At 37.6% G+C, this 25,465-nt stretch overlaps 2 protein-coding genes and 1 long non-coding RNA gene across 5 annotated transcripts; 2 read left to right on the forward strand and 1 right to left on the reverse strand.

The window, feature by feature from the left end:
- Positions 1–107: 107 nt before the first annotated feature.
- Positions 108–5,893, reverse strand: LOC122084548 (BTB/POZ domain-containing protein SR1IP1-like). Of its 3 annotated transcripts, none has more exons than XM_042652863.1 (7): positions 3,945–5,893; positions 3,746–3,860; positions 2,930–3,082; positions 2,657–2,726; positions 1,678–2,441; positions 1,213–1,579; positions 108–837 (listed from the first exon to the last, which is right to left on the reverse strand). In XM_042652863.1, the coding sequence occupies exons 2-7, from the start codon at positions 3,814–3,816 to the stop codon at positions 310–312; spliced, it is 1,953 nt and encodes a 650-aa protein (XP_042508797.1). In that variant the 5' UTR covers positions 3,817–3,860; positions 3,945–5,893; the 3' UTR covers positions 108–309. The 3 variants fall into 3 exon arrangements, with proteins under 3 accessions (XP_042508797.1, XP_042508796.1, XP_042508795.1); XM_042652862.1 differs by having other exon boundaries at positions 1,213–1,752; positions 1,827–2,441; positions 3,761–3,860; positions 3,945–5,886; XM_042652861.1 differs by having other exon boundaries at positions 1,213–1,752; positions 1,827–2,441; positions 3,945–5,886.
- A 2,841-nt stretch (positions 5,894–8,734) lies between these two features.
- LOC122084269 (casein kinase II subunit alpha-2) lies at positions 8,735–25,406 on the forward strand. The gene is made up of 10 exons (XM_042652373.1): positions 8,735–9,120; positions 12,723–12,852; positions 15,436–15,630; positions 16,690–16,847; positions 18,957–19,047; positions 19,176–19,241; positions 22,816–22,898; positions 23,964–24,027; positions 24,193–24,261; positions 24,919–25,406. The coding sequence occupies exons 1-10, from the start codon at positions 9,035–9,037 to the stop codon at positions 24,976–24,978; spliced, it is 1,002 nt and encodes a 333-aa protein (XP_042508307.1). The 5' UTR covers positions 8,735–9,034; the 3' UTR covers positions 24,979–25,406.
- LOC122084270 lies at positions 19,252–21,260 on the forward strand. Its single transcript, XR_006141857.1, has 2 exons — positions 19,252–20,288; positions 20,391–21,260. It is a non-coding gene; the product is annotated as an uncharacterized LOC122084270 (long non-coding RNA).
- Positions 25,407–25,465: the final 59 nt, after the last annotated feature.

Below are 25,465 nucleotides of genomic sequence, written 5' to 3' on the forward strand. Positions count from 1 at the left end.
CTTCGGAATTGGTTTATCCCACTTACAAAATCCAGCAATTTTCATTGCATTAGTACAGACCATTGATCCCGGAAATTTCCAGTTTCAAATACATATAGAAAAAGCAGTGCCAAATAACAAGAAGATTTTTTTTTCCCTTCAATAATTGGAAATTTCTTGATAGTTTCTCGACATGGAGTGATAAAATTATTTACAAAATATTTCCCTAACTGAAGTACAAGAAACAGAAAGCTACTCCTCTATCAATCATTAAAAAAATACTATAGCGACAGAATTCAATACATAGTGCATAATAGGTAGATAGATAGATTAGGAGATGGAATGTCGTCGATCTCTGCTGGGCTTTGTTCGACTTTTGGAATCAGAAGGCTTGACTCCATCCATCTGCACAAATGAAGACAGCCGCCCAAGTTTTTTCGACATAGAGTTGATAAATGACTTTCGAGGCAATGGGGGCTTATTAGCCGATGGAGTGATCCTCGATGGAGTACTTGTGACCGATTTCTCAAGTTCTTTTAACCGCATTTGCATCCTCACCAGCTCTATTTTCAGCTCCTCATTTTCTCTCCTTAATCTTGAGAGCTCATCATGCGCTGGATGGTAATCTGAGGGAAACAAATTTAATTTATGGGTCAGACCAGGAGATTCTTCACCCATGCCGCTGCCATTCATGACATCTCGAAGGCGTTGTTGCTCATAGTATAGCACTTGAACCACAGTCTGAACAGGTAGCCGGTCATTCTGAGCCACATGGGCACAGGCCTCCCTTGACAGCTTCTGGCAGTCCATCAAGCTGCAAACCTTCTTTCTCTCCATTTCACTCAAAGCAGGATGAGTCTGCACATTTGTGAGAAAAGCTGATCAGAACAATTTCTAATTTTCTACACAATAAAATGATCTCATATTTTCAAGAACTATTGTTGTACCAAAAAACATAAATCTTTCTTAAGAACTACTGACATGGGAACAATTTATATGTAGTATAGCCAAAAATTCCTATGCTGAAACTATTGAAATGCCCAGGGAGTATAAAGGAAAGAACTATCTTCCAATAAAAGTAGGAATAGAGAAGCTAGTGTTGTCGAAAAGGTAATTGCATCACTTTAGAGGAAGCGTCTATATTTCATTAGATAATATGCTTCCAGTAACCTTTACTTAATAGCTATGAACATATATAACATGTCTACAGAAATGTCACACAAGTGAATGCACCTTCAAGTAGATATCTATGGCTCTGTACATGCCATCTTCTGTTATCCTTGCTTGTTCTGGAATCAACTCGGCAAGACTGATGAATCTTGAAACAGATAAGTTGCGATCTGAAGCTATTTCAGCTAGGTAGCTCTCCATTAATTTTCCAACCCACTCTAAGTCACTGGTAGGAGGGGAGACATACTCATCATCCACATTATAACATGAGCGGGTGCTATCCACTCCATATTCTATGTAATTCATCAGGATCTGCCGCACTGTGTCAACATCAAACAATGTATCCCCAGCGAAGGAGAAGGATGGTATCAATAGATCATCCAGCACTGCCTGACCGAGTTGCAGACCCATCCTTTTCTCCAAATCAAGCCTGCAAGCAACTGTTGTCTCAAGATATATTGCTGCACGTAACAGCATGGAGAGAAAGCTAACAGACATTGCATTCTTCTCACTTGGCAAAAGACTCACAATTGTCTCCAGAATGATCCTCTTCTCATGTTCCTGGTTTGGTTCAATGTTCTTTCTGCCCTTTCCAAATATTTCCTGCACCAAGCTTTTAAATTAGATACACAGATACATCTAAAGAAGCAGTTGAAGTCTTTAAAGTGATTTCTCACCAAACCTCGGAGAGATTTCTGTGCGTAAAGCATGAGTACTGGACCAAGTGCATATTTTTTAAAGCCTCTTGCCAAAATTGCGATGAGAACCCGTTGAAAAATATCAATTCTGAGAATAGTAAGGTCTTCAGCCCACCAATCTACAATGGTTTTAAGGTGAGCTGCAGATGAAGAATTAACACTCTCAAGCCTATTTTCAGTTCTACCCAGAAGACTGAATTGGCTATTCTTGCAGGCTATGTAAGCCACAGCATCTATGCATCGGCCAACCAATTTTACCTTCTCTGCCATAGGAAAGAGATTTTCAGATTGATGCAAAACAGAGATGGCCCCTGCAAGGCTATTCAGTGTCACTTCACTGAAGTAGTCCTCTGTTCTACTCACTAGGTTCCCAACTGCGTAGTCCTCCGTCATCTCAAGGTACTCTGCCACGCATCTAAGCATGGCAATGTTCTCTGAACTTATCTCGAAGTTTATACCATAACAGAATTTGGCTGCCAATTCGAAAGCTTCTGCCCCACCTGGAACATCAGTGATTTCAATGACAGAGACATCAGCATCACTAGCTTCCGAGACTATTTTCCTTATGTATCCACACTTCGAGACCAATGGGAACTGCAATTAAAGTTACAAGGTATCAGATTGGATTCAAATCATGGTCTAGATTCACAATTCAAGGAAAGGATGTTGAGTATGTATATAGTATAAGGTACTATCTAGTCTAAGGAACAGTCTTCTGACTATAGACACTGGTTTATTCTGATGTTATTCATATTTGTTATAGAAAGCATACTTGTTATAGAAAGAAGAACAAAGATCAAGTGGGCTACCTTGTGCAACGAGAAAGACGATCCACCTGCGTGAATTGTGACATCACTTGGGATCTCTTGGGAGAAAATCCTGTTAAATTCAAAATAACATATGAAGATGATTCAAGTTCACACATTACAATATTCAAAATAAAACTCACTAAGACCTCTCAACTGTTTTCATTTTCAACAATTATTCATTTCACAAGTAAATAAGAAGATGGTTCATTGAAAGAGAGAGAGAGTGAGAGAAGAGAGAGAGAGAGAGAGAGAGAGAGAGAGAGAGAGAGAGACCAGTCACTAGTTCTCTTCATAGCAGTGGAGAGGAGCTCTTTCTTCTTGGTAGACATATTGGAAGTAGGGGGTGCAGCTTCCCCCTGACCTGGCTCCACCATGGTTGTGATCCTGAAGGTATTCTTAACCTGTTGTGTTGCTGTTGCTGCTACTCTTTGATCAAGTTCCCAGCAAATAAAGTCAGATGAAATACAAGCAGACTTTAAGTAGTCAGAAAGATGCAGAGTTGCAGTGTCAGTTCATTGGTTTTGTAATAAAGCAACACCAAAGAGAAACCCCTCTATCCTATTTCTTCTTTCCCTATCGAGAGCTAAGATTGAAGTTGTCCAACTGGTGCTAAGAGAACTAAAACAAGTAAAGAAAACACAATCACAAGCACCAATTAATGTACAATAACTGAAATATCATCTTCAGGTTTTACTCCTCATCTTTGCTAGAGTGACAGTGCTAATGCAGGAAATATTCCTGTCCACAGAACCACACCACCTCATCCCATTTCTGCCTTTTCTTTCCTGTGATTTGGTTTAGTATTATATAGATAATATAATGTCTGGTTCAGACACGGTGTTAATAAGTTTATGCAAGAAAGAATAGGATATGCCAACCATGGAAATTTGATTAGAATCTCTCTCTCTCTCTCACACGCATACACACACAGACACACTCATAGGTGGTTGATGCAAAGAAAAAGTCCAAATTTGACATGACTGAAGATGGCTCTCTCTCTCTCTCTCTCTCATGGGTCACACAAAGGAAAGTCCAAATTTGACATGACTAAATAAGGAAGAGCATCTGATCAAATGGATTATTGGTTACCGAATTGTCATATACCCTTGGCAGGACCCATCAAATGGCCAGTGAATATGCTCTACTTGGAAGTTCGCCATTTATGTCATTGTCATCTCATGGTCCATCCTTTGAAAATGAAAACCTAAAACATGAAGAAATACAAATGGGTTTATAAACAAACAATCACACAATAAACACAGGGATTCACATAGTTTGACAAGATTACCTATGTCCATGGTAAGATGAGATCTGCTTTACTATCAATGGGAATAAGGTTACAACAACTCAAGGAAGGCCCTTCGGTCCTTCAGTCCTTCAGCCTCTTAACAGTCTTTCAGAATCAGCCCATTTATGTAAGCAACAGAATACAAGACATCTTTTTACATGATAGACCAAGAAACGATATTGGTTTCTGCCAGGTCTCCAAAGAGTCAAGTCTATCGGATACTTGGAAGTCATTTCATTTTTTCCCCAATAGATCAAAACAGAGAACAGAAATGATGGAAGAAGCCCATTAATCCTCTAATCTTTAGATAGTTAGAGACATTTAGAACTAACGTTGACTAGTCTTGTCCTAAACTGCATTACTCAACTTCAACAACCTCAACATCTCTGGATCCTCTTAAAATGCTAAGATTGGTTTAAGGATCCAAAATTCAACTCTTTTAACTCTCTTCTGCAGAGACCATCCTCCACCCATTGCCGACAAACCACTTCATAAACTTTCGGTGAGAATTGAATCCAAAATCCAACTCTTTTAACTCTCTTATGCAGAGACCATCCTCCACCCATTGCCGACAAACCACTTCATAAACTTTCGGTGAGAATTGAATCCAAAATTAATTAATTGATTGATTGAATTCTCACATAGAACTAACCTTATCTTGTTGAGACTCTTGACACACAATGGGGTCATGAAATGACAGCGATGAGTATTATTCTTCAATAATGAATTGCGTTATAAAACACTTACGGAGGCAATGGCTCCAGAACCCAACACATCACGAAGTCCCCTCAGAGATGTTATGTCCTCTCCTCTGACATCGATTGCTCATTATCGTTTTCCTCGACCGGACCATCTTATCCCCTGACCCCAGAAGATTTCTTACATTGATTAAGCTATTTCATAGTTTTTCACACACAAACAATGAAAATTTGCCTAGAAAACCTGAGGGTGGATTCCTAATCCCTGAACAAAACAGGTTATGATTCTTATGGGTCACCACAAAATTCACCCATTTGACGAACTGTGAATGGTAGATTTCTGGGTTCGTTGGATTGCAGACTTACCATTCTCTGTACTGTAAAAGCGTTGAAGATTAGGTTCCAATGCGCAAGTATTTCACCAGCTCACACCCTCGAACCCTAATTGTACTATACAGGCAGGGAGGACGGTGGTGACAGTCTTCAATCTTTGCAGCTGGAGACATGGCCACATGGGAATGGAAAAAAGTCCTTGAAGATCTGAGATCGATCTGACAACGGAATATTTGGAGGGAAAATTCTGGGTTTAAGTGCCCTACGTCCCCTATCTGTCCCTGCCATGAATCGATGCCGACCTTGCGTCTAGTACAAGAAGGGACCTTGAGCTCTGAGGTTAATCTGACAATGGAATCCGAGATTACTCATCATCTGGCTATTAGGGTTATTCAGAGAAGTAGCATTCAAATGATAATAATGCGATTTCCAGTAAATGGCGCCATAGCAATCCCTGATTGAATCCTTAAAACATGGAACCATGGAGGTGCTACTGGTTGTCCTCGTATGCGTACTGAACTGGGACCTGCTGTCACCTCAGAACTGTATATGTCTCCATTCATTTTTTTTCGTCACAAGCGATGGACTGAGATGATCAGCTATTCATTCAATCCTTTCCTAGACTGGGCCTGATTTCTCTGCTACACTGGCAATTCAGATCTGCAACCATTGAAGCACTAAGCACAGTAACAGTTATTTCCTCGGTGGTTTTACAGAATAACAGTTTTCATGTTCTCCCAAAAATGGATTCTGAATCTGAAACTGTTAACTGATCTTCATGTTTATCAGCCCTTTTGAGTAAACTGCAACTTAAACATTCTCTGCTGTTCAGGAAGTCCTGCATACAATCAAATACATTTTCTAAATTCCATGTTAGGTTCTCATGTTAGCATTTTGACCCAACACCCAAAGGCTGTTTGGAAAGATTGGATCTGCTACACGATCACCAGTCACATGTGAGCATTCAACATTTATCTCACTTCTTAATATTACAATTTACAAAGGTCAAAAGGAGTTTAATTGGAAGCAAAAGAAACTGATGTTGGATGTTCTCATGTACCGGGTGACCGTAAAGCAATGGATCTAATGATACGATCCATATCAGCTTATGGGGATTGATCTCACATTAATTTCCTATGAAAATTGCTATGGATTGATATGATCTTGAGTTCCTCACTCTTAAATGTGGACATGAGTATACACTGAATATGCCTTTTTTTCTTTTTCTTTTTTTAATTAGCTTTTACCAACAAACAGGGGGAATAAATTGGAGTCTTTATTTAGTGATCGGTCATAGGGTTGCCGACCCAAAACCTTATATTAATTGGTCTTTTCTTGACAAATTCTTAATCTATATACCGTCTCGGTTAGTCAGGTTTGTACATTCAATCCTAAATGGTTGGTCTCACTGATCTAGTCGCGTAGGGCTGAGACCTACACAAATCTATCAATTGGTTGATCAGTCAGAGTCTTAATCAGTTGGTCTGGTTAGATTAGTCATTTTGGACTAGGGTTTGACACCATTAGTATCAATTTTTTTTTTTTTTTTTTTTTAACTTGAAGGGATTAACGTAGCTGGCTTGGAAGGGACATGAGACTCCGCCTCTGGAAGCGAAGTCTCGTGATCAAAACTTTACCGTTTCATAATTCCTTGGGGCCACCCACCTGAGGTTCAGTAGAGCCCAGAAGCTCCTGATTCGTACGTGGCGCGAGGGTCATGTACGAGCCCGAGGGGATTTAGTCGACCTAAAGTCGGATACCCTTCCTCTCTAAAATATATATATATATATATATATATATATATCAACTTTCGTTAATACTCTAAGTTGGGATATCTTTTTTATTTTTTATTTGCTAGTCAAAGAAATAAATATTTTATTTCTCAATCAACCTAAAAAGTTGAATTACAACATTAGTAAGATTGGAAATGGAATTCATTTTCCTTTACATATAATTAGATGAAGGAAAATGGAAACTTTTGAAAGATATTTGAAAACAAATAGACAATTGATAAAGATGAGGGGAAGTGGAAAGTGTCAGTACAGGATCATGAGAAAAATGAATCCCTCGCCTCCTTTTATGGGAAATTTTAGATAGTTGAAATGGTCAAGGAGATCATAATTCACAATTTCGACCGAAACAATTCACTAAACTACAGAACTCTTATGATGAGGCTATAGTTATGACAAGCTTTCTGTACTTAAGAAATCCAAAGTTATAAATAACAACTTACCTTACAACACTAATGGTTTGCCGTATTATGTCAGTTATTTATATATCAGTCACAATAAATGGCCATCTAGAAAGCCCAACACTGCTTACTTTAGCTTTCGCCATTGCCGAAGCTATCAAAAAAAAGTTTAATGATAGAGCATAGCCTTGTCGAGGAAATATAGAGTGAAGGAAACCTCATTCTCTTGTTTGAATGGGAGAACATATATTAAGATGGATGGTTCCTATCCATCGGTTGGATTGGGATCTTGAGGGCATTTAACAGTTCAGCTGGTTGGCCATAGGGACCGGTTCACAATTCCAGCAAAAATAGGATTAAATTCTGGTCTTGGGTTCATCAATGGACACCCCATAAACTCAGTCTTATTACAAGAGAGCACGCTGGCTACTGTCTTCATCTTTATTTTGTTATTTGCTAGTGATGCCATTATTTTTTAGTGATATGATATACCCCGGTTCATCCCTTATTTCCATAGGTCTGTAAGACCAGTAATGTTAGTGGGGTCAATGGTCACCTACTCCTACACACATCCATCAATTTACACTTGTATGCTATAAAAATTGATCCCATGATATCCTCTCATGAGCCACTGATTTTTCAAGCCAAAGCTGCCACTACTAGGCTAAGCCCTTTCATCAATCTTCAATAAGTTAATATGTCATTTCAAGTCTCACAAAGTTCATCAATGCTTCATGAGCATAGCAGGTTCTCACCTTTTTTTCTTTTTTTGTGAAAGACTCTCATTCAATTATAGTTCGCATCTCAATATGTACTAAAGAATCACTGAAGAAATACATTATGAACCTATTTAAAGCATTGTAATAAAATCAACATATCTAACCTTAATTGCCACTTACTTGTGAATCTCCTTGACACAAATATTTGTCTAGCTCTAGCGAAGCTTGGAATAATAGAATCTTGTTGTCAAACAAATGGGTAATTACCCAATATCGGTACCACTTATGCCGATCAGAGAAGTGACGTATCATTAAGTTATTATAAAAAAATTATAATTCTCATGTATATTTTTGGAGTAAACATATAAAATAACATTATTGTTATCTTCATTGAAATATGGAGGATATTCTTTTCTTTTCTATTCTAATCTTCCAAACACAGTCTTAAGGGAGTGGTTTCATTTAGACTTGAATCTGGGGACTGGGCATTTGCCAGAACCATCGTCTCCGTTGCCTAAGCAATCGCCCATTAGGGTTCGAATGTTCGATAATGGACACCCCAGTATCCATAATTCCATATACTCTCTATAGCACTCTGCACGCTGGCTGTTGCCATCGTCATCATTCCAATCCAGTTGCTTTGCTGGTGGGGCCATTATTTTAATAACCAGATTCGAATTGGACCAGCAAAGGTACTGAATTCCGATTTGGATTGAACCCGGTTTTTTGGTAGAAATAGACTCCGGTTCATCCCATCGGGGAAGAAAACCGGACAGGAAGAAGGAAAATCCCTATCCCCAATTCTCCATCACCATCAGGCCAGGGGTTCGGTCGAGAATCCAGATCGATTTGGAATTTTGGACAGCAGAGGCAGCTTTTGCGTTGGGTTTCGGCATTTTTATTGGGGTGTGGGGTCGATGATGCATTAAAGATGCTCGCGATCCCGTGCTACGTTACCGTTTGTTCCTAGTCGGGCTGCTGCTGGCCTTGCTTGCGCCGGTAGCACAGCCTCCTAATCTTCGAGTCTTCTTCCCTCCGCTGCAACTCTTCATCAAGACGGCGACCAAAACCTCTTATAGTAGTTATAAAAGCACCGCCGCTAAGATCAATAGCAATTGCTCCATCGAGATCGACGATTCGCGCTCCGTCATGTCTAAGGCTCGTGTCTACACTGATGTTAATGTTCTTCGCCCCAAAGAATATTGGGATTACGAGTCTCTCACCGTTCAGTGGGGGTAAAAAGCCCTAATCTCCTCCTCCGATTTCAATCCCTCTCGGTTTATGATTTTATCATCGCATTTTGTTAATCCACTATCTCCTCTTTTCTTATCTTTATTCTTGTGTTATAACGGAGATCAAGGTTTTTGCGTGAACTTAGTCTATTTATCATTTCTTCTATTTGAAATTTTAATTTATTCGAATGAAACCAGATGGGAGTTTCTGATGAAATTATGAGAAAATTGGTGATTTTGATTTTTGAGTTACTTTTGCGATATATTGCAAGTTAAATCTCTTCTTTCCCACTTTAGGTTTTCAGCTAGATATGTATATTATGAGGCATCGGTCTTTAGCGAGGGAAATGGTGAGAATTTTTGGTTAGCACAAAAATCTACTATAATTGCGATTCTTCAATAAATTGATGTGTTATTTCATTTCCTACAAAGTTCACTGCTTCATGAACATAGCAGGCTTCTACTCAAATATAGGCTAATTCACAGGTTGCATTTCGATATGTACTGAAGAATAAGCCATGTAATGTTATCAACATATCTGACCTCGGTTGTCACACATCTGTGAAGTTTATTAACCCAAATATTTGTCTAGCTCCATTGAAGCTTGTGATGATTGCATCCATGATACAGCTTGCTTAGATAAAATTTTCCTCATTGTTTTCCTTGACTGATATTATGTTCACAACTGTTCAGAACTGATAGTGTCATAATTTGGCTTCAATTTGAATGAGGGAAATGAAAAATGTGAAAATAATTTAGAGATCGCTGTGTGGGTACCTGCCATGACTGAAAACAATAGAAGCCATGTATCCTGCATAAATGTTCTAATTGTGTATAGAACTGTTAACCTTAACAAAGATTAAGGTGTTCTTACCAATGGAAAAGATGAGGCGAGGTGATGTTTGGGAAACTTTTTGTTTTGGAAAGGTCATGTAATTTTCCATGCCTGAGCCCCTATCACATACTCTCAACATTATGGATCTGGAAAGCACTTGGGGTTCATTCTCGTGTAGCCTTGGCTTATTACCTCTCATTATGATTTAAGTGTTCAAATAATGGTTCTTTCTGTCGGTGATAGTTTGGGCCAACAAACTTTTCTCTCCTCTCCCCCAAAGTGGAGAATCTATTCAGAACCTCTTAGATAGGGTACAGAATTTCAAAATTTCCGTGAGTGCTTGATTGATGTATCACAGGTCTTCAATATCCTGTTTCCACTGTTCCAGATTGGTAATCCCACCGAAGAGATTTTCCTAGGGAAAATCAGCATGGTCAGATGATAACTTCCTTGCAGTAAATTGTACATTAAGGAAAGGAAAAAATTATGAGAGCTTAAAAAAAAAAAAAATAAATAATTAACTTGTTGACTCTGATTTTCCCCTTGGCAAAGTCCTAGGCTAGATCCATTTGGTGGTTGGTCACCATCCTCTATAATGAGAAATATACCCCACATTATGGGGCTTCAGATCCTTGTTCTGGTCCTTAGCCCAAACATATGGACATCCTTTTTTTTTTTTTTTTTTTTTTTTTTTTTTTTTTTTTTGAATGTAGTGAATTTTTTTCTCTGTTTAAGAGCTCTTAATTGTTGCCTCAGCGTTAAGCCGTTAAGCTCTAGTTTCATTGGCTAGTGACTGTAATATTAGCTTCAAAGATGTGGCTACAGTGACTAGAGTGATAGCTTGGGTTGAAGCAGGTGCACATCCATGGTTGGATCATCTTGGCTTAGTTTGAAAACCCATTGCAAGGTGGACCAGGTCCAAACTTGGTTTTATGGTTCAATAGGGCTGTCTATGATATTTTCTATTTAATGGGATATTTTATAATTGGAAGTTTATTAATTATTTCTTTATTGGTGTTAGCCACATAGGATTGAGGGTCCAAATTAGCTTGGAACTGTACTAATAGTTTTAAGAGTTTGATTTAGAGTTTGTCTCAGTTTTAGAGTCTAGTTAGGAGTCTCTTATTGTCTTCTTTAAATACATGGTTGTAACAAATGAAAGATTTAAATTTTGGAATGAAAATATGTCTGAGTTAAAAAAGTTGCTGCCAAGAGCTGCGCCTCCCTCTCTTGTCTGCTCTGAATTCTCTCTCTTGATTCAGGTACTCTCTACCTTCTCTCCTTGTCTCTCTCCCATATTCTGTTTCTTCTTCCTTCTTCCAGTTTCTTCTACTTCTCCTTTCAACTTTTATCTTGTAATTTCCCTTTTGCTACTGTTACTTTGTTTTCTAGGTGATACTTTAGTCTCCAAGTTTGAGTTCGACCTCCCTCTTCTCCAACTCTTTCGTCCTCAAAATTGGTGTGTCGATGCATGTCCTAGGGGCAACCCTACCTGCTAAACTCTTGTCCAAAGTCTTGCTGAAGTAGAGAGGTCCAAGTAAAATCTAGTTCTGGTTCTTGTTCTTCCCCGTTGGAACTGAGTTGCAGAAAAAAATATTTGATTTATTTTTAAATGTGTTGATCTGCTATCACTTGCATTCAATAGGTAGAATTTATGAGTTTAATCCTAAAACATCTCTTGGATTAGAATCTTATGGTGTGAGTTCTATCAACCAAATCGAAGGTGGGTTACTGCTGGCTTGAGAATTTCTGTTCTATCGTAGAAAAGAAGAGGGCACTGTTTATCATAATTACAGATAAGCCCTTATTTACTAAAAGTAGTTCTTCTTATCCCATCTATGATTTAAATTCCTTGAATACCCTCCAGTTGAGTATTCATCCCTTATTTAGTCTTGAATCTGTTTCCTTCTTCCAAAAAGCACCCTAAACTGTTCCTCATGTTTACAATTCTGCCACTTCACTTGATTTGAGCTATTTGGTATTGGGTGGGCCCATAGCCACCCCCTAATTAGGGTTATTGAACCTGGGATCGCATAATGGGGCCTCATGGTTTGGGAATAAAACTTACGTAGTTCACAAAAAGATAAACAGCAAAAGGATATATTTATCCTTAATTTTGGGCAAGAGTGATGAATCCACCAGGATCAGAACCTTGGAATTTAAGGCCATTCCACCTTTACTGCCCAACTGTGGCCTTCTAAAAGTGCTTTCTTGTAGAGAAAGGGGACAATACTAGCCAAGATGTTTCATCCTGGTTCTATCACTTCATGCTAGAACCATCAATGAATCCCAAGAGAAGCATTTTTAGAGATGCATCTTTTATTTTGAAATAAGGTTTCTTGCAAGAACCGAATATAATTTGTGCAGCATATTAGAAAGTTTTTGCATACTTTCTGTTATTTGTTAGATTGTTATGTCTTTGATTTTGGTTGAGTGTGTGCATGACTTTCCGAAGTATCTTTATATTTTATTTTTATTTTTACATAAGAACTGCAATTGAACAAACATTTTTCAGAATTTCGAACGAACTCATGTGTTTTCCTGATGACTTCTTGGACTGCATAATTTTTTAGCTCTTCCATTTGCCCTTTGACAAATTTTTAGATGCATAAGAAAAACACCAGCACTGTTTCACTAATCACATGACTTTCTGCTGAAAACTGCTTCTTATAAATTTCCAGATGCTCTCTCTTTTTTCTTTCAGTCTATAACCACCAAGACATAATTAATAACAATGGCTTCTCCCGACCCCATCTTGTTACAATAACAGAGACCAGGATGATTATGAGGTTGTTCGGAAAGTTGGAAGAGGAAAATACAGTGAGGTTTTTGAAGGAATAAATGTTACCAGTAATGAGCGGTGCGTCATCAAGATCCTCAAGCCTGTCAAGAAAAAGAAGGTGATCTTTACATTTATAATTGTCTCTACTTTCTTCTGCTCGCTTTCAGGAATTCTTTTGTGTGTTTTTTTTTTTTTTTTCAACTATTGAATGCAGAATCATTATACTAAAAGCTAAGGATTAACTCGTCCATTTATCTTGAGGTGCTCATTTATTAATCTGACTTGTCAGGCATTTACTGCGGATTTTTTCATCTTTCTCAGGCAAAAATTTTGAATTATTTCCAGTTGATCTATGTTGCTCTATATGATCTTCATTACTTATCTATCAGTAGAATTCTTGTCATAACTTCTTGCAGTCCCGTTTATTATATTGTAACATTTGTATTGTCCAAACTACGCAATGTAGGTTCCTAGTTTGATAATAAAGTGAGTCTGAAATGATAGAAAGGCAAAAATTGAGAAAATATAGAACTGGAAAGTTACTGCTACGGCAGTAATCTAGTATCTTGGGTGCACATGCCTTGCTTTTAGGCCCAGAGAGGGTGATAATTATCTTCCATGGGTCATAATATATGATATTATTTCATAACGTTGTATATAATAATAATATTTAACTAACTAGTAAATAAGGAGAAATTTTATTATTAGTAACAGAGAAAAAGGACCAGAGCTGTAGAGGGCATAAAAGATGTGGCAAGACAGCTATGCAAGACACAAGGATTCACAGGTGTATCTCACCCCTATAACAGTAAGAGTAGCTCGCTCTTTTTTAATATCAGAAATGTTAACCTCTCTAAATTCAGAATTAGAAGAAGCCCTCCATAAAAGAATGTATTTGCTTCTTTTTTCTACCACATGAACTGGAAGAAGTATTAAAAAAAAAAAAAAAAAAAAAAAAAACTCTTTTTTCTCGCTTTACATTGTATTTAATTTGTTGCTGAGAACTTCAGGATCTTTGGTATCTATTTTGAAATCTATGATATGATCTCCATTTTGGTGTGTGAGCACTTTGAGGAAATTGAAAAACATTTTCATGGTTTATCCCTTCTAAGTTGCAATATTCCTTCCTACCGTACCTCTCCGTGTTTTTATATTGATTAGGAAATGGAAAACTTTGAGCTGTCATGAGGCCCCGGACTGAAGGGTTAGCATTGCTATCTACTGCAGAAAGGAGGTCCATCAAGATGAGTTCAGAAGGTGTTGCTAGCCCTACTTGGGTTTCCTACGGCATCCAACACCTTAGAGTGCTCTTATTAACTAGTTAGAGATTTTAAGGACCATTATAGTTGTACATCAGTTACAACAATTCCCTTTGGTGCCATAGTTTATTGAGGTTAGTGTTGGGGTTTGTTTATTTCTTGTTACACTAGTATAGTCTTTGTTTAATCAGGATCGTCTTTTCTTCAAAATTCGGTGCTACTTAGAGAAGTTTCTTCACATGGAAATGAAATGTCTTGAAAGTATATGGAGGTTACGGAAATGTTATTGTGGTTATGGAAATTTTAGATGGGACTTCAAAAAGTGGTAGATTACGCACCAATATGTATGTAAGAACATTTCATAAGTGAGACAATCATGGCACATACTGGCAGATATATAGCATAAAGACCAAATATGTGTGTGTTCCTTTATTCAGTATCAGCCTTACCAGCTGCATATCCAACAGAGCTTTAGAAACTAGGAATATTCTACTGATACTCTTCTAATGGCAGGTGAGGATGATTGGCGTCAAAGGAGTCCTATTCAATGGCATGGAGCTCATATTTTGTTTTAATAACTTTATGACTCATACATTATCTGGGAAACTCTCTTAGTTTAATTGGTTGATAAAGCAATGTGCCTTTCCCAAGCAAATCTATACCAAGGCCATCTGCCTTGTTTGAATTTGCATAGAAGGCCCCAATTTATGATATCATCTTACAATTTTGCTGATTTTCTCTGGAGAAATCTCATGGACACTGCCAATAAAAGAATTCTTCGTTTCCTTGGAGAGTTGAGGAACCACCACTATTATCTTCCGGTTCTCATTCGAGTTCTCACTTGATCTAATGATCCTCCTTTGGAGTGCACAGAAAATTCCTTTGATGTGGTTAAAACGCGTAATGACCTTCATTTCCTGAAGTTAACATTTTCTCTAATGTTCCAAGTGTTTAAAAAAAATTCAGTGTGTTTCTGTAGACTTGCGTAGCTTTCTAGATATGGTAGAAAATACTTCCATTGCTAGGAATTTAAACTCAGGCCCCAAAATGAGAAGTTTGTGATGAAAGCGCCCACTGGTGACTTCTTGTTCAAGTTGTATTTTCTTCCCTTGTATAATTTCTCACAGAATCCAGATGGAAGCAGCAATCTTTTCCTAATTTGTTACTTGCTGATGAGTATGATATCGATATAAATGAATAAAAGTTATGTGAAACTATGGAATCATTTCTGTGAGGAGCGATGCTTCCTTTCTTTTGTATGCAATAATTTTTTTTAAAGATATTTTTCTCTATACTTCTTAAGCTGTGATTCCTGTTGTTCTGTCAATGTTCTGTAGCTTTTACATAAAATCTTTCCTTGTCTTCTTCTTCTTCTTCTTCTTTTTTTTTTGGCGGGGCTTTACTGCATGTAACTTCAAAATTTATGTTGGTCCTTTTTGCAGATAAAAAGGGAAATAAAAATACTTCAAAACCTTTGTGGCGGCCCTAATATTGTGAAGCTGCTTGATATTGTCAGAGATCAGCATTCAAAAACTCCTAGCTTAGTATTTGAATTTGTGAACAGCACAGATTTCAAAATTTTGTACCCTACACTGACGGATTATGACATTCGCTACTACATATATGAGCTTCTCAAGGTTTTTTTCTCTTCATCCGACTTATGGCAGCTTGAATCTTATTAGTTTACCCTTTTCTGCTCTTGTGGAATTATGCTTGAATCCAAGTCATACAATTATTAATCTCTTGTTTAAACTTCAAAATTGACTGTGTAGAGTGTAATCAGTTCTAAGGTTATGGAGACGAATTTTTTCTTGTTTGGAGTTTAGCAGAATAACTAAAAAGAACTAATGATGACAGAGGCATAGAGTGTTGTGATAATCATATAACTGCAGCTAAAGGGAAAGCTAAGAATTTATTCTTCTAGAAGAGAGGCATAAACATTATATTACTTTTGCCCGCTGTGGTATTTATGTGTTGCTGAAGAATAAGGCAGTAGGACTTTGAGGTTTTATTTATCCAATGGGGCATGTTGCATGGGGCCCAAAGTATCTGCCGTTATTTTTGGCAAAATAAAGCTTAGACAAGCCAGTACAATCAAGAGGGTGGGTACTCGAAGACGGACTACTAGAACAAGGGTGCATTGCTAATACAGGAGGGTATATGATTAAATTTGGCTCCGAAATTTGACGCATTGCCTATCCAGACCATGGCCTGCCCATCCAACACTTGGGATTGCCACATCATCCTGTCATGTGGCAAAACCAAGTGAACTGTCAAGGGAGCCCTCTTGACAGGACCGTGCTTTTGCATTTTTCCTACAGATATTGCTATCTGGTATTATTGACCTGGACTTCACGATTTTGAGATGAGGGGCCCACAAGGTATTAATAACTGGATCCTTTGTGTTGAGATGGGGGGAAGAAGGGCCTACATTCACACAAGCAGGAATCTATTTGTAAATTCATTTAGAATGTGACTCTTCTATAGTCTTTTATCTCTTGAAAGATTGTAAAGATATTCAAACTTTGGCAACAGGCACGGTCCCATGGGTTTTGCAACTTTGCATCAGATGTAATTTTGTGAAGCTAATGCTGTTTTTCTGTGTCATTTTAGCACAGAATGTTGAAAGTACGTCAGGTACTGGATGTAACATTTCTAGCATGACTAACCTCCCCCCCCCCTCTTCCTCGATGCAGGCACTAGATTACTGCCATTCTCAAGGTATCATGCATAGAGATGTCAAGCCTCACAATGTTATGATAGACCATGAGCTGAGAAAACTTCGCCTGATAGATTGGGGTCTTGCTGAGTTCTACCATCCTGGCAAGGAATACAACGTTCGTGTAGCTTCGAGGTAAAGCCTTTATGAATCCTATTTATATTTGAAAAAATATAAGGTCCAGATTGGAACAGATGAACTGTAAAAACTGTCAACCTGTCCGGTCATGTGCTTGTCATAACCCCTCACCTATTCAATGCCCAAAACCCCTTAATCTATGAAGTACATTTTGAACCATTAGATTTAACTGTGAAATTTTCTGAACTGTTGAAAGTTAAAACAGTTATGAAGACTGGAATTGTTCAAGGAACATGAATTTACTTGAAAGAAGGAAAATCGTAACTTCCCTTTTTCCCCAATTTGATGGGTGGGGAGATAGCATCGACTATCCCAAAAGCCATCCTGGCACTGTAGCCTATCTGCCATGTGACAATATTTGTTAGCATTCGTACTTTGTGAACATGCTGTCTGTGGCATCGTATCAATATGTTGTTAATGTTTTATCTAATCTGACATTGCCTATTTATCACATGTCAGAAGAATGTTTTATAAAAGCAGTTCCCTATGAAGTATTTTTAGGCCGTCTTTGGTACCATTTCTCTTTTTTATTTTTATCTATTTAACAAAAATCATTAGTGAAAACCATTTTTTATCAAAACATAAAAATGGTTTGGTAACTACTTGACAAAAATGATTTTTGTGAGAAATAGTTTGGTATCTCTATGTGAAAAATAGTTTTTTAAAGAAATTGGTGAAGAGATTCCCTTCACCCATCTTTCTCAAACTCTCTTTCTCCACTTTGGACTGAAGAAGAGGGGGCAAGGGGCATTGGATTTCTAATTACAAAGCAAATGACTACTTTACCCCTCCACATTGAGCCTTTAAGCACATGTTCATTAAAGTCCAACGCAAAAATAACTGAAAATCATTTTTGGTTCTTGTGTTTTACCAATTTTTTTTAAATAGAAACAAGTTCCATAAATGATACCAAATGCAACCAAAACCATTTTTGTGAACAAAAATCAAAAAGAAAAATGATACCAAAAAGGGCCTTAGTGTGTAAAGAAACAAGACTAAGAACCCTATTCACGGTGAATGCAAGGTGTACAGTTCTTAAAATCCCTTGTTTTAGACCGAATGGAAAGTTGTGTGGCATTTGATGGCCCACCTAGTAAAGAAACCAGAATGAATAACTACTGGGCTGCCATAGAAATCCTTCATGAAGGCTACTGAATTTGATATTCTTCACTGACTACCGAATTCATTGGACTTTCTGAAGGGAAACGAGATCTTTGGTTGCTTTATCAATTTTTGTTACGTATTTTGTTTTGTCATTTTCTGTTAACCTGTGTCTGTTGAGAGGTCAAAAGTGGAAAAAAGGCCTTTTAATCCCATGTGCCTCCCTTAGGATGAGGGGATTAAATGGAACTCATGCTCTACCATGTTGGACCAATTAGTTGATGAAGCTAAAACTCTTTATGGTTTAGATGTCACTGTATTTATGTCAATGCATTAAAAGTGTGCAGTATCCAAAGGCATGAGGTTGTTGTGTGGGCATATTGGGCAACAGTGCATGAAAACTTCAGCTCTATATTTACGCTGTATTTTGGAGTATGGTTAGGATTCATTTCCAGAGAGAGAGAGATTTTGGGCACTATATTAGGATGTCAGAGATTATAGATGAGCCCACATAGGTTTTTTTTTTAACACTTGGATGATGGTGCTGATGAAATATTTTGGTCAATGCAGTATTGGTTAAGAACATGCATTTGATCTCAATATTAAAGCTGTTATGATTTGCTTCAAAAATGTTATATTTTTAATGGGTTGTGTGTCAATGCAAAAGGTGTGTCACTGGATGATCAACTGACTTTTTCCTTGTGTGGCCCATAATTTCCATAGGAAATTAGAGATCCAATTGATCTTATCTGTTAAATGGCCTTATGTTGAACCATGTGATACTGGAGATGTTTCTATTGTAAAGTAACACCACAGGCCCACATCTGTTGATACTTGATCTAAATATGATATATTGAGTTCATTCCAGTTTTTATAATTTAAAGACATATTGTCTAAATCTGTTTTCTCTTTTTTGGGGTTTTATGTTTTCTGTTAGTGTAACTTTTGGCACATTTCATATTCATGCCTGGAGAAAGTTAACCATGTGTGTCTGCTCTTCTGCAGATACTTTAAGGGGCCTGAGCTCCTTGTCGATTTGCAAGACTATGACTATTCCTTGGACATGTGGAGCCTTGGTTGCATGTTTGCAGGAATGGTGAGAGATTTTCTATAATCAAATGCTGTGTAATCTACTAATATTGAATTGTTTGAAAGTGTCATTTGTATTGTTTCTTGCATATTTTACTTAGTCACTTTCCTGAAATCTTGGTATATATTTTGCAGATATTTCGCAAGGAGCCATTCTTTTATGGCCATGACAACCATGACCAGCTAGTCAAAATTGCCAAGGTAATGTTGACTCTGCTCTATTGCATTTTGTTTATAGTATGTATAACAAGGATCCATTCATGTGTCAGGCCTTTGCTTTTGGTTATGTTAAGACAATACCCTTTCTCTCTCTCTCTCTCTCTCCCCTCCCCAATTGTTTACACACTCGAGTAGAGTTGTCCCATATTCTTGGGATTCTCTTGCCACTTTCATGTTATGTAATTTGCATCATGTTTGTTACAGTTTCAGACATAGAACAACCAATATGAAGAATAAACAAAGTAGTGCACAAGTATACCCTTGTGCAACTTGCAGTAGAATAAAGAAAAATAAATAAATAAATCTACAGCAGGGTATTGACAAGTATACACCCCTGCAATAGCACATAACATTTCTCAACACTCCCCCTCAAGCTGGAGCCTATATATAACCAATGCCCAGCTTGGAACATCCTTCAAGAAAAGTTAGCCGAACAATACCTTGGTGAACAAATTCCCCCAACTAAGTGTGCAGACCAGCATTTTGCCTTATTAGAATGTATAACCATATGATGTTCGTCAAAAAATCAAATAATGAAACTAAGGAGTGATCAGGATGGCATTTGACCTGAAACATGATAAATTTATTCCTGAATTCTTAATGTATTTGTTGTCACCATCTTGTCTTGTTGACTCAGGCCCAATAAGTATTTGGTAAATTGGCATCTGGCTATAGTGTCAATATATTCACTACTTCCATCCAGTACGTTCTGTTTTGTGGTACACTACTTTGTGTATAGCCTGTGATGGTAAAACATCATTGTAACATGGATGCTTCAGATCCTGAGATTTCTTGTCACCAATTCCATATTAAGCATTGATTAAAGAAAGGCTTGTAAGATATGTAGCCATTTGAAGTCTCCAGCATAAGATTTGGACATGAATGGTTCGGAATGGCTCCTTAAAGAGTGCTTTTTTAGGATTTTGAAAGTACAGCACCTACAATAGCTCATGGTACTTAGCTGATGATGGATTTATTTGGTTTGGCAGATCAATGAAGAGCTTGAATTATCAGGAAGTGAATAAAATGGTGATCTTTTTGTTTTGAGAACGTGTTTTGGCCTCTTTGCTGTTGCTTGTAATTTATATTGTTTACTCCAGCTATTTGTTTCACATTAATGTTCATTGCAAGGTTGAGCAAGTATGCAACCCCTGATCACATTAATGTGATGGGTTCGTCTCATGCGGAGCTCTAACAATGAGCTGCTGGTTAGTGTGCTGCCTGTTCCTTTGGATCATAGTTGAAAAACTTATCACGAGTAAGAGTGGAAGCCTATGACGAATATTTTGATTGGGCAAGAGAACGCTACCCTGCTGGCTCAGGTACACACCAGCGCACAGGCCAATGGTAGGGTGCGTGGGAGCATCTTCAGCGTGGAGGCAGCACAGTCTTTCTGCTCCTGCTTTGTCTAGGCATAGACACAGCAAGCGGGTAGCGTTCTTTCTTCAATTTTTATTTAATTCTGTTAGAAAATTGAGGGGAGAGGTTGTGTTGATGCTTACAAGGGCTGAGATCCCCGAACAAGGGATTTAAGGAAGAATTGATGCAGTATTTGGGCACTAGCAGCAGTGCGAAGAGAAGAACTTGTGGTTTCAAAAATTTCAGAATTCATAGTGTCTCTAGAAATCCTAGTCTCACTGGGAATACTAGTCCTACTCTACTTTGGAGTTCTATTTAAGTAGATTTCTTTTTTCAATTCGTTTCCTAGTTTAGTCTGGATTAGGAATCTATAAGTTTAATCATATCATGAGTTCATTTTCTTTCATTATGTCAAGTCCTAGTTGGTTTAGGACTCCAACTCAATTGGAGGTTCTTGAGTCAGTTTAGGAGTTGTTTCAAGTCTTTTATTGGTCAATTAAGTCGTCAGTTTTATTACAAGCTATTTCTAGTCATGTTGTGAGTCATATTTGGAGAGTCTGTATATACTTTTGTAACCAGGCAAGGCATTAATGCATATGAATTTTATGGTGAATAAAGCTTGGCTCTGCTCTTATGTTCTGATGTTGCTTAGTCCCAGCACCCTGATGTTGTTACTTTGTTCATAGTAAAACCAATAATGCAAAATTTTATCCAAGGCCTTTGCTTGGGGAGATCACTGTTTGAGGCTTGGAAGGTCTTTTGATGTAGCTGTTGGGTGCTACAGTTTTGTTGGAGCACCTTTTTTGGGAAGGTCTTTTGGTGTAGTTGTTAGATGCTACACTTTTGTTGGAGTCTCTTCTACGGGAAGGGCTTTTTATGTGGCTATTGGATGCTACACTTCTATTTTGAGCTGTTGTTGGAGTGCCTTCTTTGGGAAGGGTTTTTGATGTTGCTGTTGTTGCTACCGCCTATTTTGTTTCTTGTTGATGGTTCTGCCTAGTTTATTCGACACGGCATTCTTTTTATCTACTGATTTTTGAAGTGTTTGAGCTGATATTGCTGTTGGCTTTATGATGGTTTTTTGGAGTTCTTTCTGTGCTCATTTGAGTTCTTGTTGGTTCTGGAGCTTTCTTTTGATACGTGTATACTCCAACTTGAGGGGGAGTGTTAGAAGTTATCGATTAAGGGGTTCACAGCTCTGTTCACTTGAACAGTAACTCGTGAACAATAACTTTATATTTGTTTTATTTTTGTCATTTATTTCCTTTTATGCCCTTAGTAGGGTTATGTCACATGTCATTATTGTATATTGAATGAGTAGGCAGTCTCAACCTACGGTTGTTACAACAACATCTCTTTGTCCTTTTCCTCCGTCATCTCTTTCTTTCTCTTCTATTATTTATAGAATCCAATAAAAATTCGCAGTATTTGATTAGAGTTTTATGTCCACTGAACTGTTCTGGTTAAGTTGTCAAGCTTTTTCCTAAATTTGGTAGTTTCTTATTCCTACTGTTCTGGTTTTATTTCAGGTTTCCTTGGGTGACTATAATTCTATAAACCCCATCATAGAGACTGTTCTTCAAATTTTTTTTTAAATGGATATTTCTGATTTTCTGTATTACTATTGGTGTGTTTACCACCTTATGAAGAAAGCAAGTCTTCCATCTTGATTTACTTCAGTATGTACCTTTCTTCTTGTATATAATCATTTCAGTTATGTTATTATTTGTTTGTCGGAATGTGGGTCTGTTACTTCTCTTTGGCATTCTATGTGCATTCATTTTACTCAACACATGCACCAGTATATCCTATGATAATTCTGTATTCTCTGCTGGAGGATATTTGGGTGCAAGGTAATAGGAAGCCCACAGAGCTGCCTGCATATTGATATGCAGAGCAAGTTTTGCTAATGATGCATGCATGTGTTCCATGCCACAATAACGGGCTTGCTGGCAGATTTGCTTGCATATTGCTTCCCAAGGCATCTATTACTGCACAATTGTGCACAGTTTCATGCTAGTTCAACAAGCCATGCATGGGAACTGTCACAATAATTGTTTGGGAATGCCATCACAACTCAGTCGTAGTAATTAATTATTTTTAATACTGGTGTATGCATATAGTTGGATAAATTAAATTAATTGATGATTACTTATAATGCTTACCAGACTTTGGTTTCTGATGAAATCTCTTTCAGGTACTTGGTACAGACGAACTAAATGCATATCTGAACAAATACCAATTAGAGCTTGATCCTCAGCTTGATGCTCTCGTGGGGAGGTATGGATCTATTTCCTGCAAATTGTGATGTTCAACAAAAAGTTCTGATTTAGTTAGATGACATTATTTGGGGCAAGTGCTTTTATGATAGTCTCCCTAGAAGTAACCAGGTTTGTAATGGGAGCAAATTTGGAGAAAATTTATCACATCCAGATTCAAGTCCGATTAGCATATTTGATGTCTGAACTTGATTTGATATCCAACAGATGTTTTTTCTACCTGATTCCGAACTGGCAAGGATTTGTTATCCGAATGCAAATCTGATGATACCCTATTAATTTTATGAAATATATAAATAGGGAAAAAGTTTCCATCACACCTGGACTTGGAACCCTTGCCATAATCCTTCCACTTTTCAGCCACATGGGCTGATATCCTGTCAAAGTTGATAGTCTATCTCAATCATATGGTCACCGTGCATGGGCTTTCCCACTTTGTTTTTTCAATCGTCTCTATTCAAGTTAATGTGATCCCACTTCCTAGACTTTTCGAACTTTTTTTTAACTCTATCATGAGGGGAAGTCCGATTGGTCTAAGATTTTGTCCATGGATGGATGATGTGTACATGTCGACCCAATTGAGGCCCAACACAGTGGCACCTGGCAGTTGTTAAGTGTGTGATGGAATGGCTTCTGGATATGGTATGCTGGAACCCTGCTCCCATATAAATATTTTTGCTAATAATAATACGAAGATTACATAATACCCAATGGAAACATAAACAAGTATTACCTAAAGGAAACATGAACAAGTATCGACCATAATACATTGTATAATTTATTTAGTAATTATCCATGATCTTGAATTATGTACACTTTTTTTACTCACTATCTATAATCTTAAATTAGAATTGGAGTGGATGTATCAATATCTGTTTTGTACCTGATATCTGAGTAACTGGATAAATATCTAAATAAATAGGAATGAATATGATTGGATCTGGATTTTTGACTATCCATTTACTTCCCTTGTTGTAGCTTGTATATTGGATTTAGGTGGCTCTGCTAAAATTGTAAGAAGAAATAATGCTCATCTATACATTATCCAATTTTCATTTTTTGTCAGGCACAGCAGGAAGCCCTGGTCCAAGTTTATTAATGTGGATAATCAGCATCTAGTTTCACCGGAGGTAGTTATTTGATGTTTATTGAAAATGTTTGGTTCACTTGGTTTTGGCTTAGCAAATTTGTAGTTATTTGAAGTTATATTGAAAATGTTTGGTTAACTTGACTTTGGCGTAGCCAAATTTTCAGTTCTCTCTCTTAAACATTGGATGTACTTGTGTGACTTGCAGGCCATTGATTTTCTTGATAAGCTCCTCCGCTATGATCATCAGGATAGGCTTACTGCAAGGGAAGCAATGGTAATCCAAGGGCTGCTGTGCTACTAGTTCACTATTTGAGATTGGTTAATGCATTCATGATGAATATGCTAACATGCAAATGATCAGCTTCTCTTTTCTCCTCCTGGCATTCTTGGTGCTGCTTCCAATGTACTGGTTGCTTTAACACCTTTGATGTATTTTCTAATTGCAAGGATGCCTACTAAGTTGCTATGCTAAATGAGTTTCCCATCTTTCGGGAGTGATGGTAAATAAGGTGTGAGGAAAGCTGGGGGCTGGCGGAAGAATAAGAATTTTGACCGCCTCAAGAATGGGATTGATATTAAAGTAGTCCCTTTGTTCTCCTTTTAATGATTGGAAAAAAAGAAAAAGAAAAATAATACCCTTCCATTTGTCTGAGGTGTAGTTATTTTGGGCTACGGTGAGGTTAAGGTGTCTTATGTTGCCGTCTAACTTGCTTTGGTTTCATTGAAAAGAGGTTTATTTTATGCTTGGACGATAAAGAACCGTTATTTCCTGTGGTGTGCAGTTTTTAAATGTTGCTTGATTGCCAGAAAATATCTGGCATTCATATGCTAACCTCATATGTTGACAGTATTAAAGCCAGAGTATGCTGAACCACTTTGATATGGTTTTATGTTTGAAGCCAATTTTGATATGCTTTTATGTTTGTTCCAGGCCCATCCATATTTCTTTCAAGTGAAAGCTGCGGAAAATAGCAGGATGAGGACACAGTAACCCTTCCATATGCAGGTACCTGAAATAAGAAACTAAAATTCGATGGTGCCTTTCTGTTGGGGTGCAACAAGTTTGTGTTACATGTTCCGACTAAATGATCAGTTGTCTCTGTTCAGTTCAAGGCAGAAGCTCAGGAATTTATTGTTTGATCTCAAAACCGTCTCCTTGCTGATAGAGAGATTAAATGTTGTATTTTTTGTATTATGGTTTTCGCATGATTGTTATTGTTTTTAATCTTCACACACCTGAGATTTTTTCATTGAGAACTTGTAGAATAGGTCTTAAAAACATTTATATGGTTATGTTGTTGATCAATTCTGCATGCATGAGGAAGAGTTCCAACTCATCCATGATGGTGGCAGTGATTGGTTCTCAAGAGCTTTCCCTGGCAAAAATGATGAATATCATTTCACTCAGATTCTCACTCACTCAGTTTCCATGGAATTAAGGATTGGGGGATTTTTATTAGGGGAAAGGAAGTACACAT

The sequence above is a fragment of the Macadamia integrifolia genome, chromosome 7, assembly GCF_013358625.1.
Source record: "Macadamia integrifolia cultivar HAES 741 chromosome 7, SCU_Mint_v3, whole genome shotgun sequence".
NCBI lineage: Eukaryota > Viridiplantae > Streptophyta > Magnoliopsida > Proteales > Proteaceae > Macadamia > Macadamia integrifolia.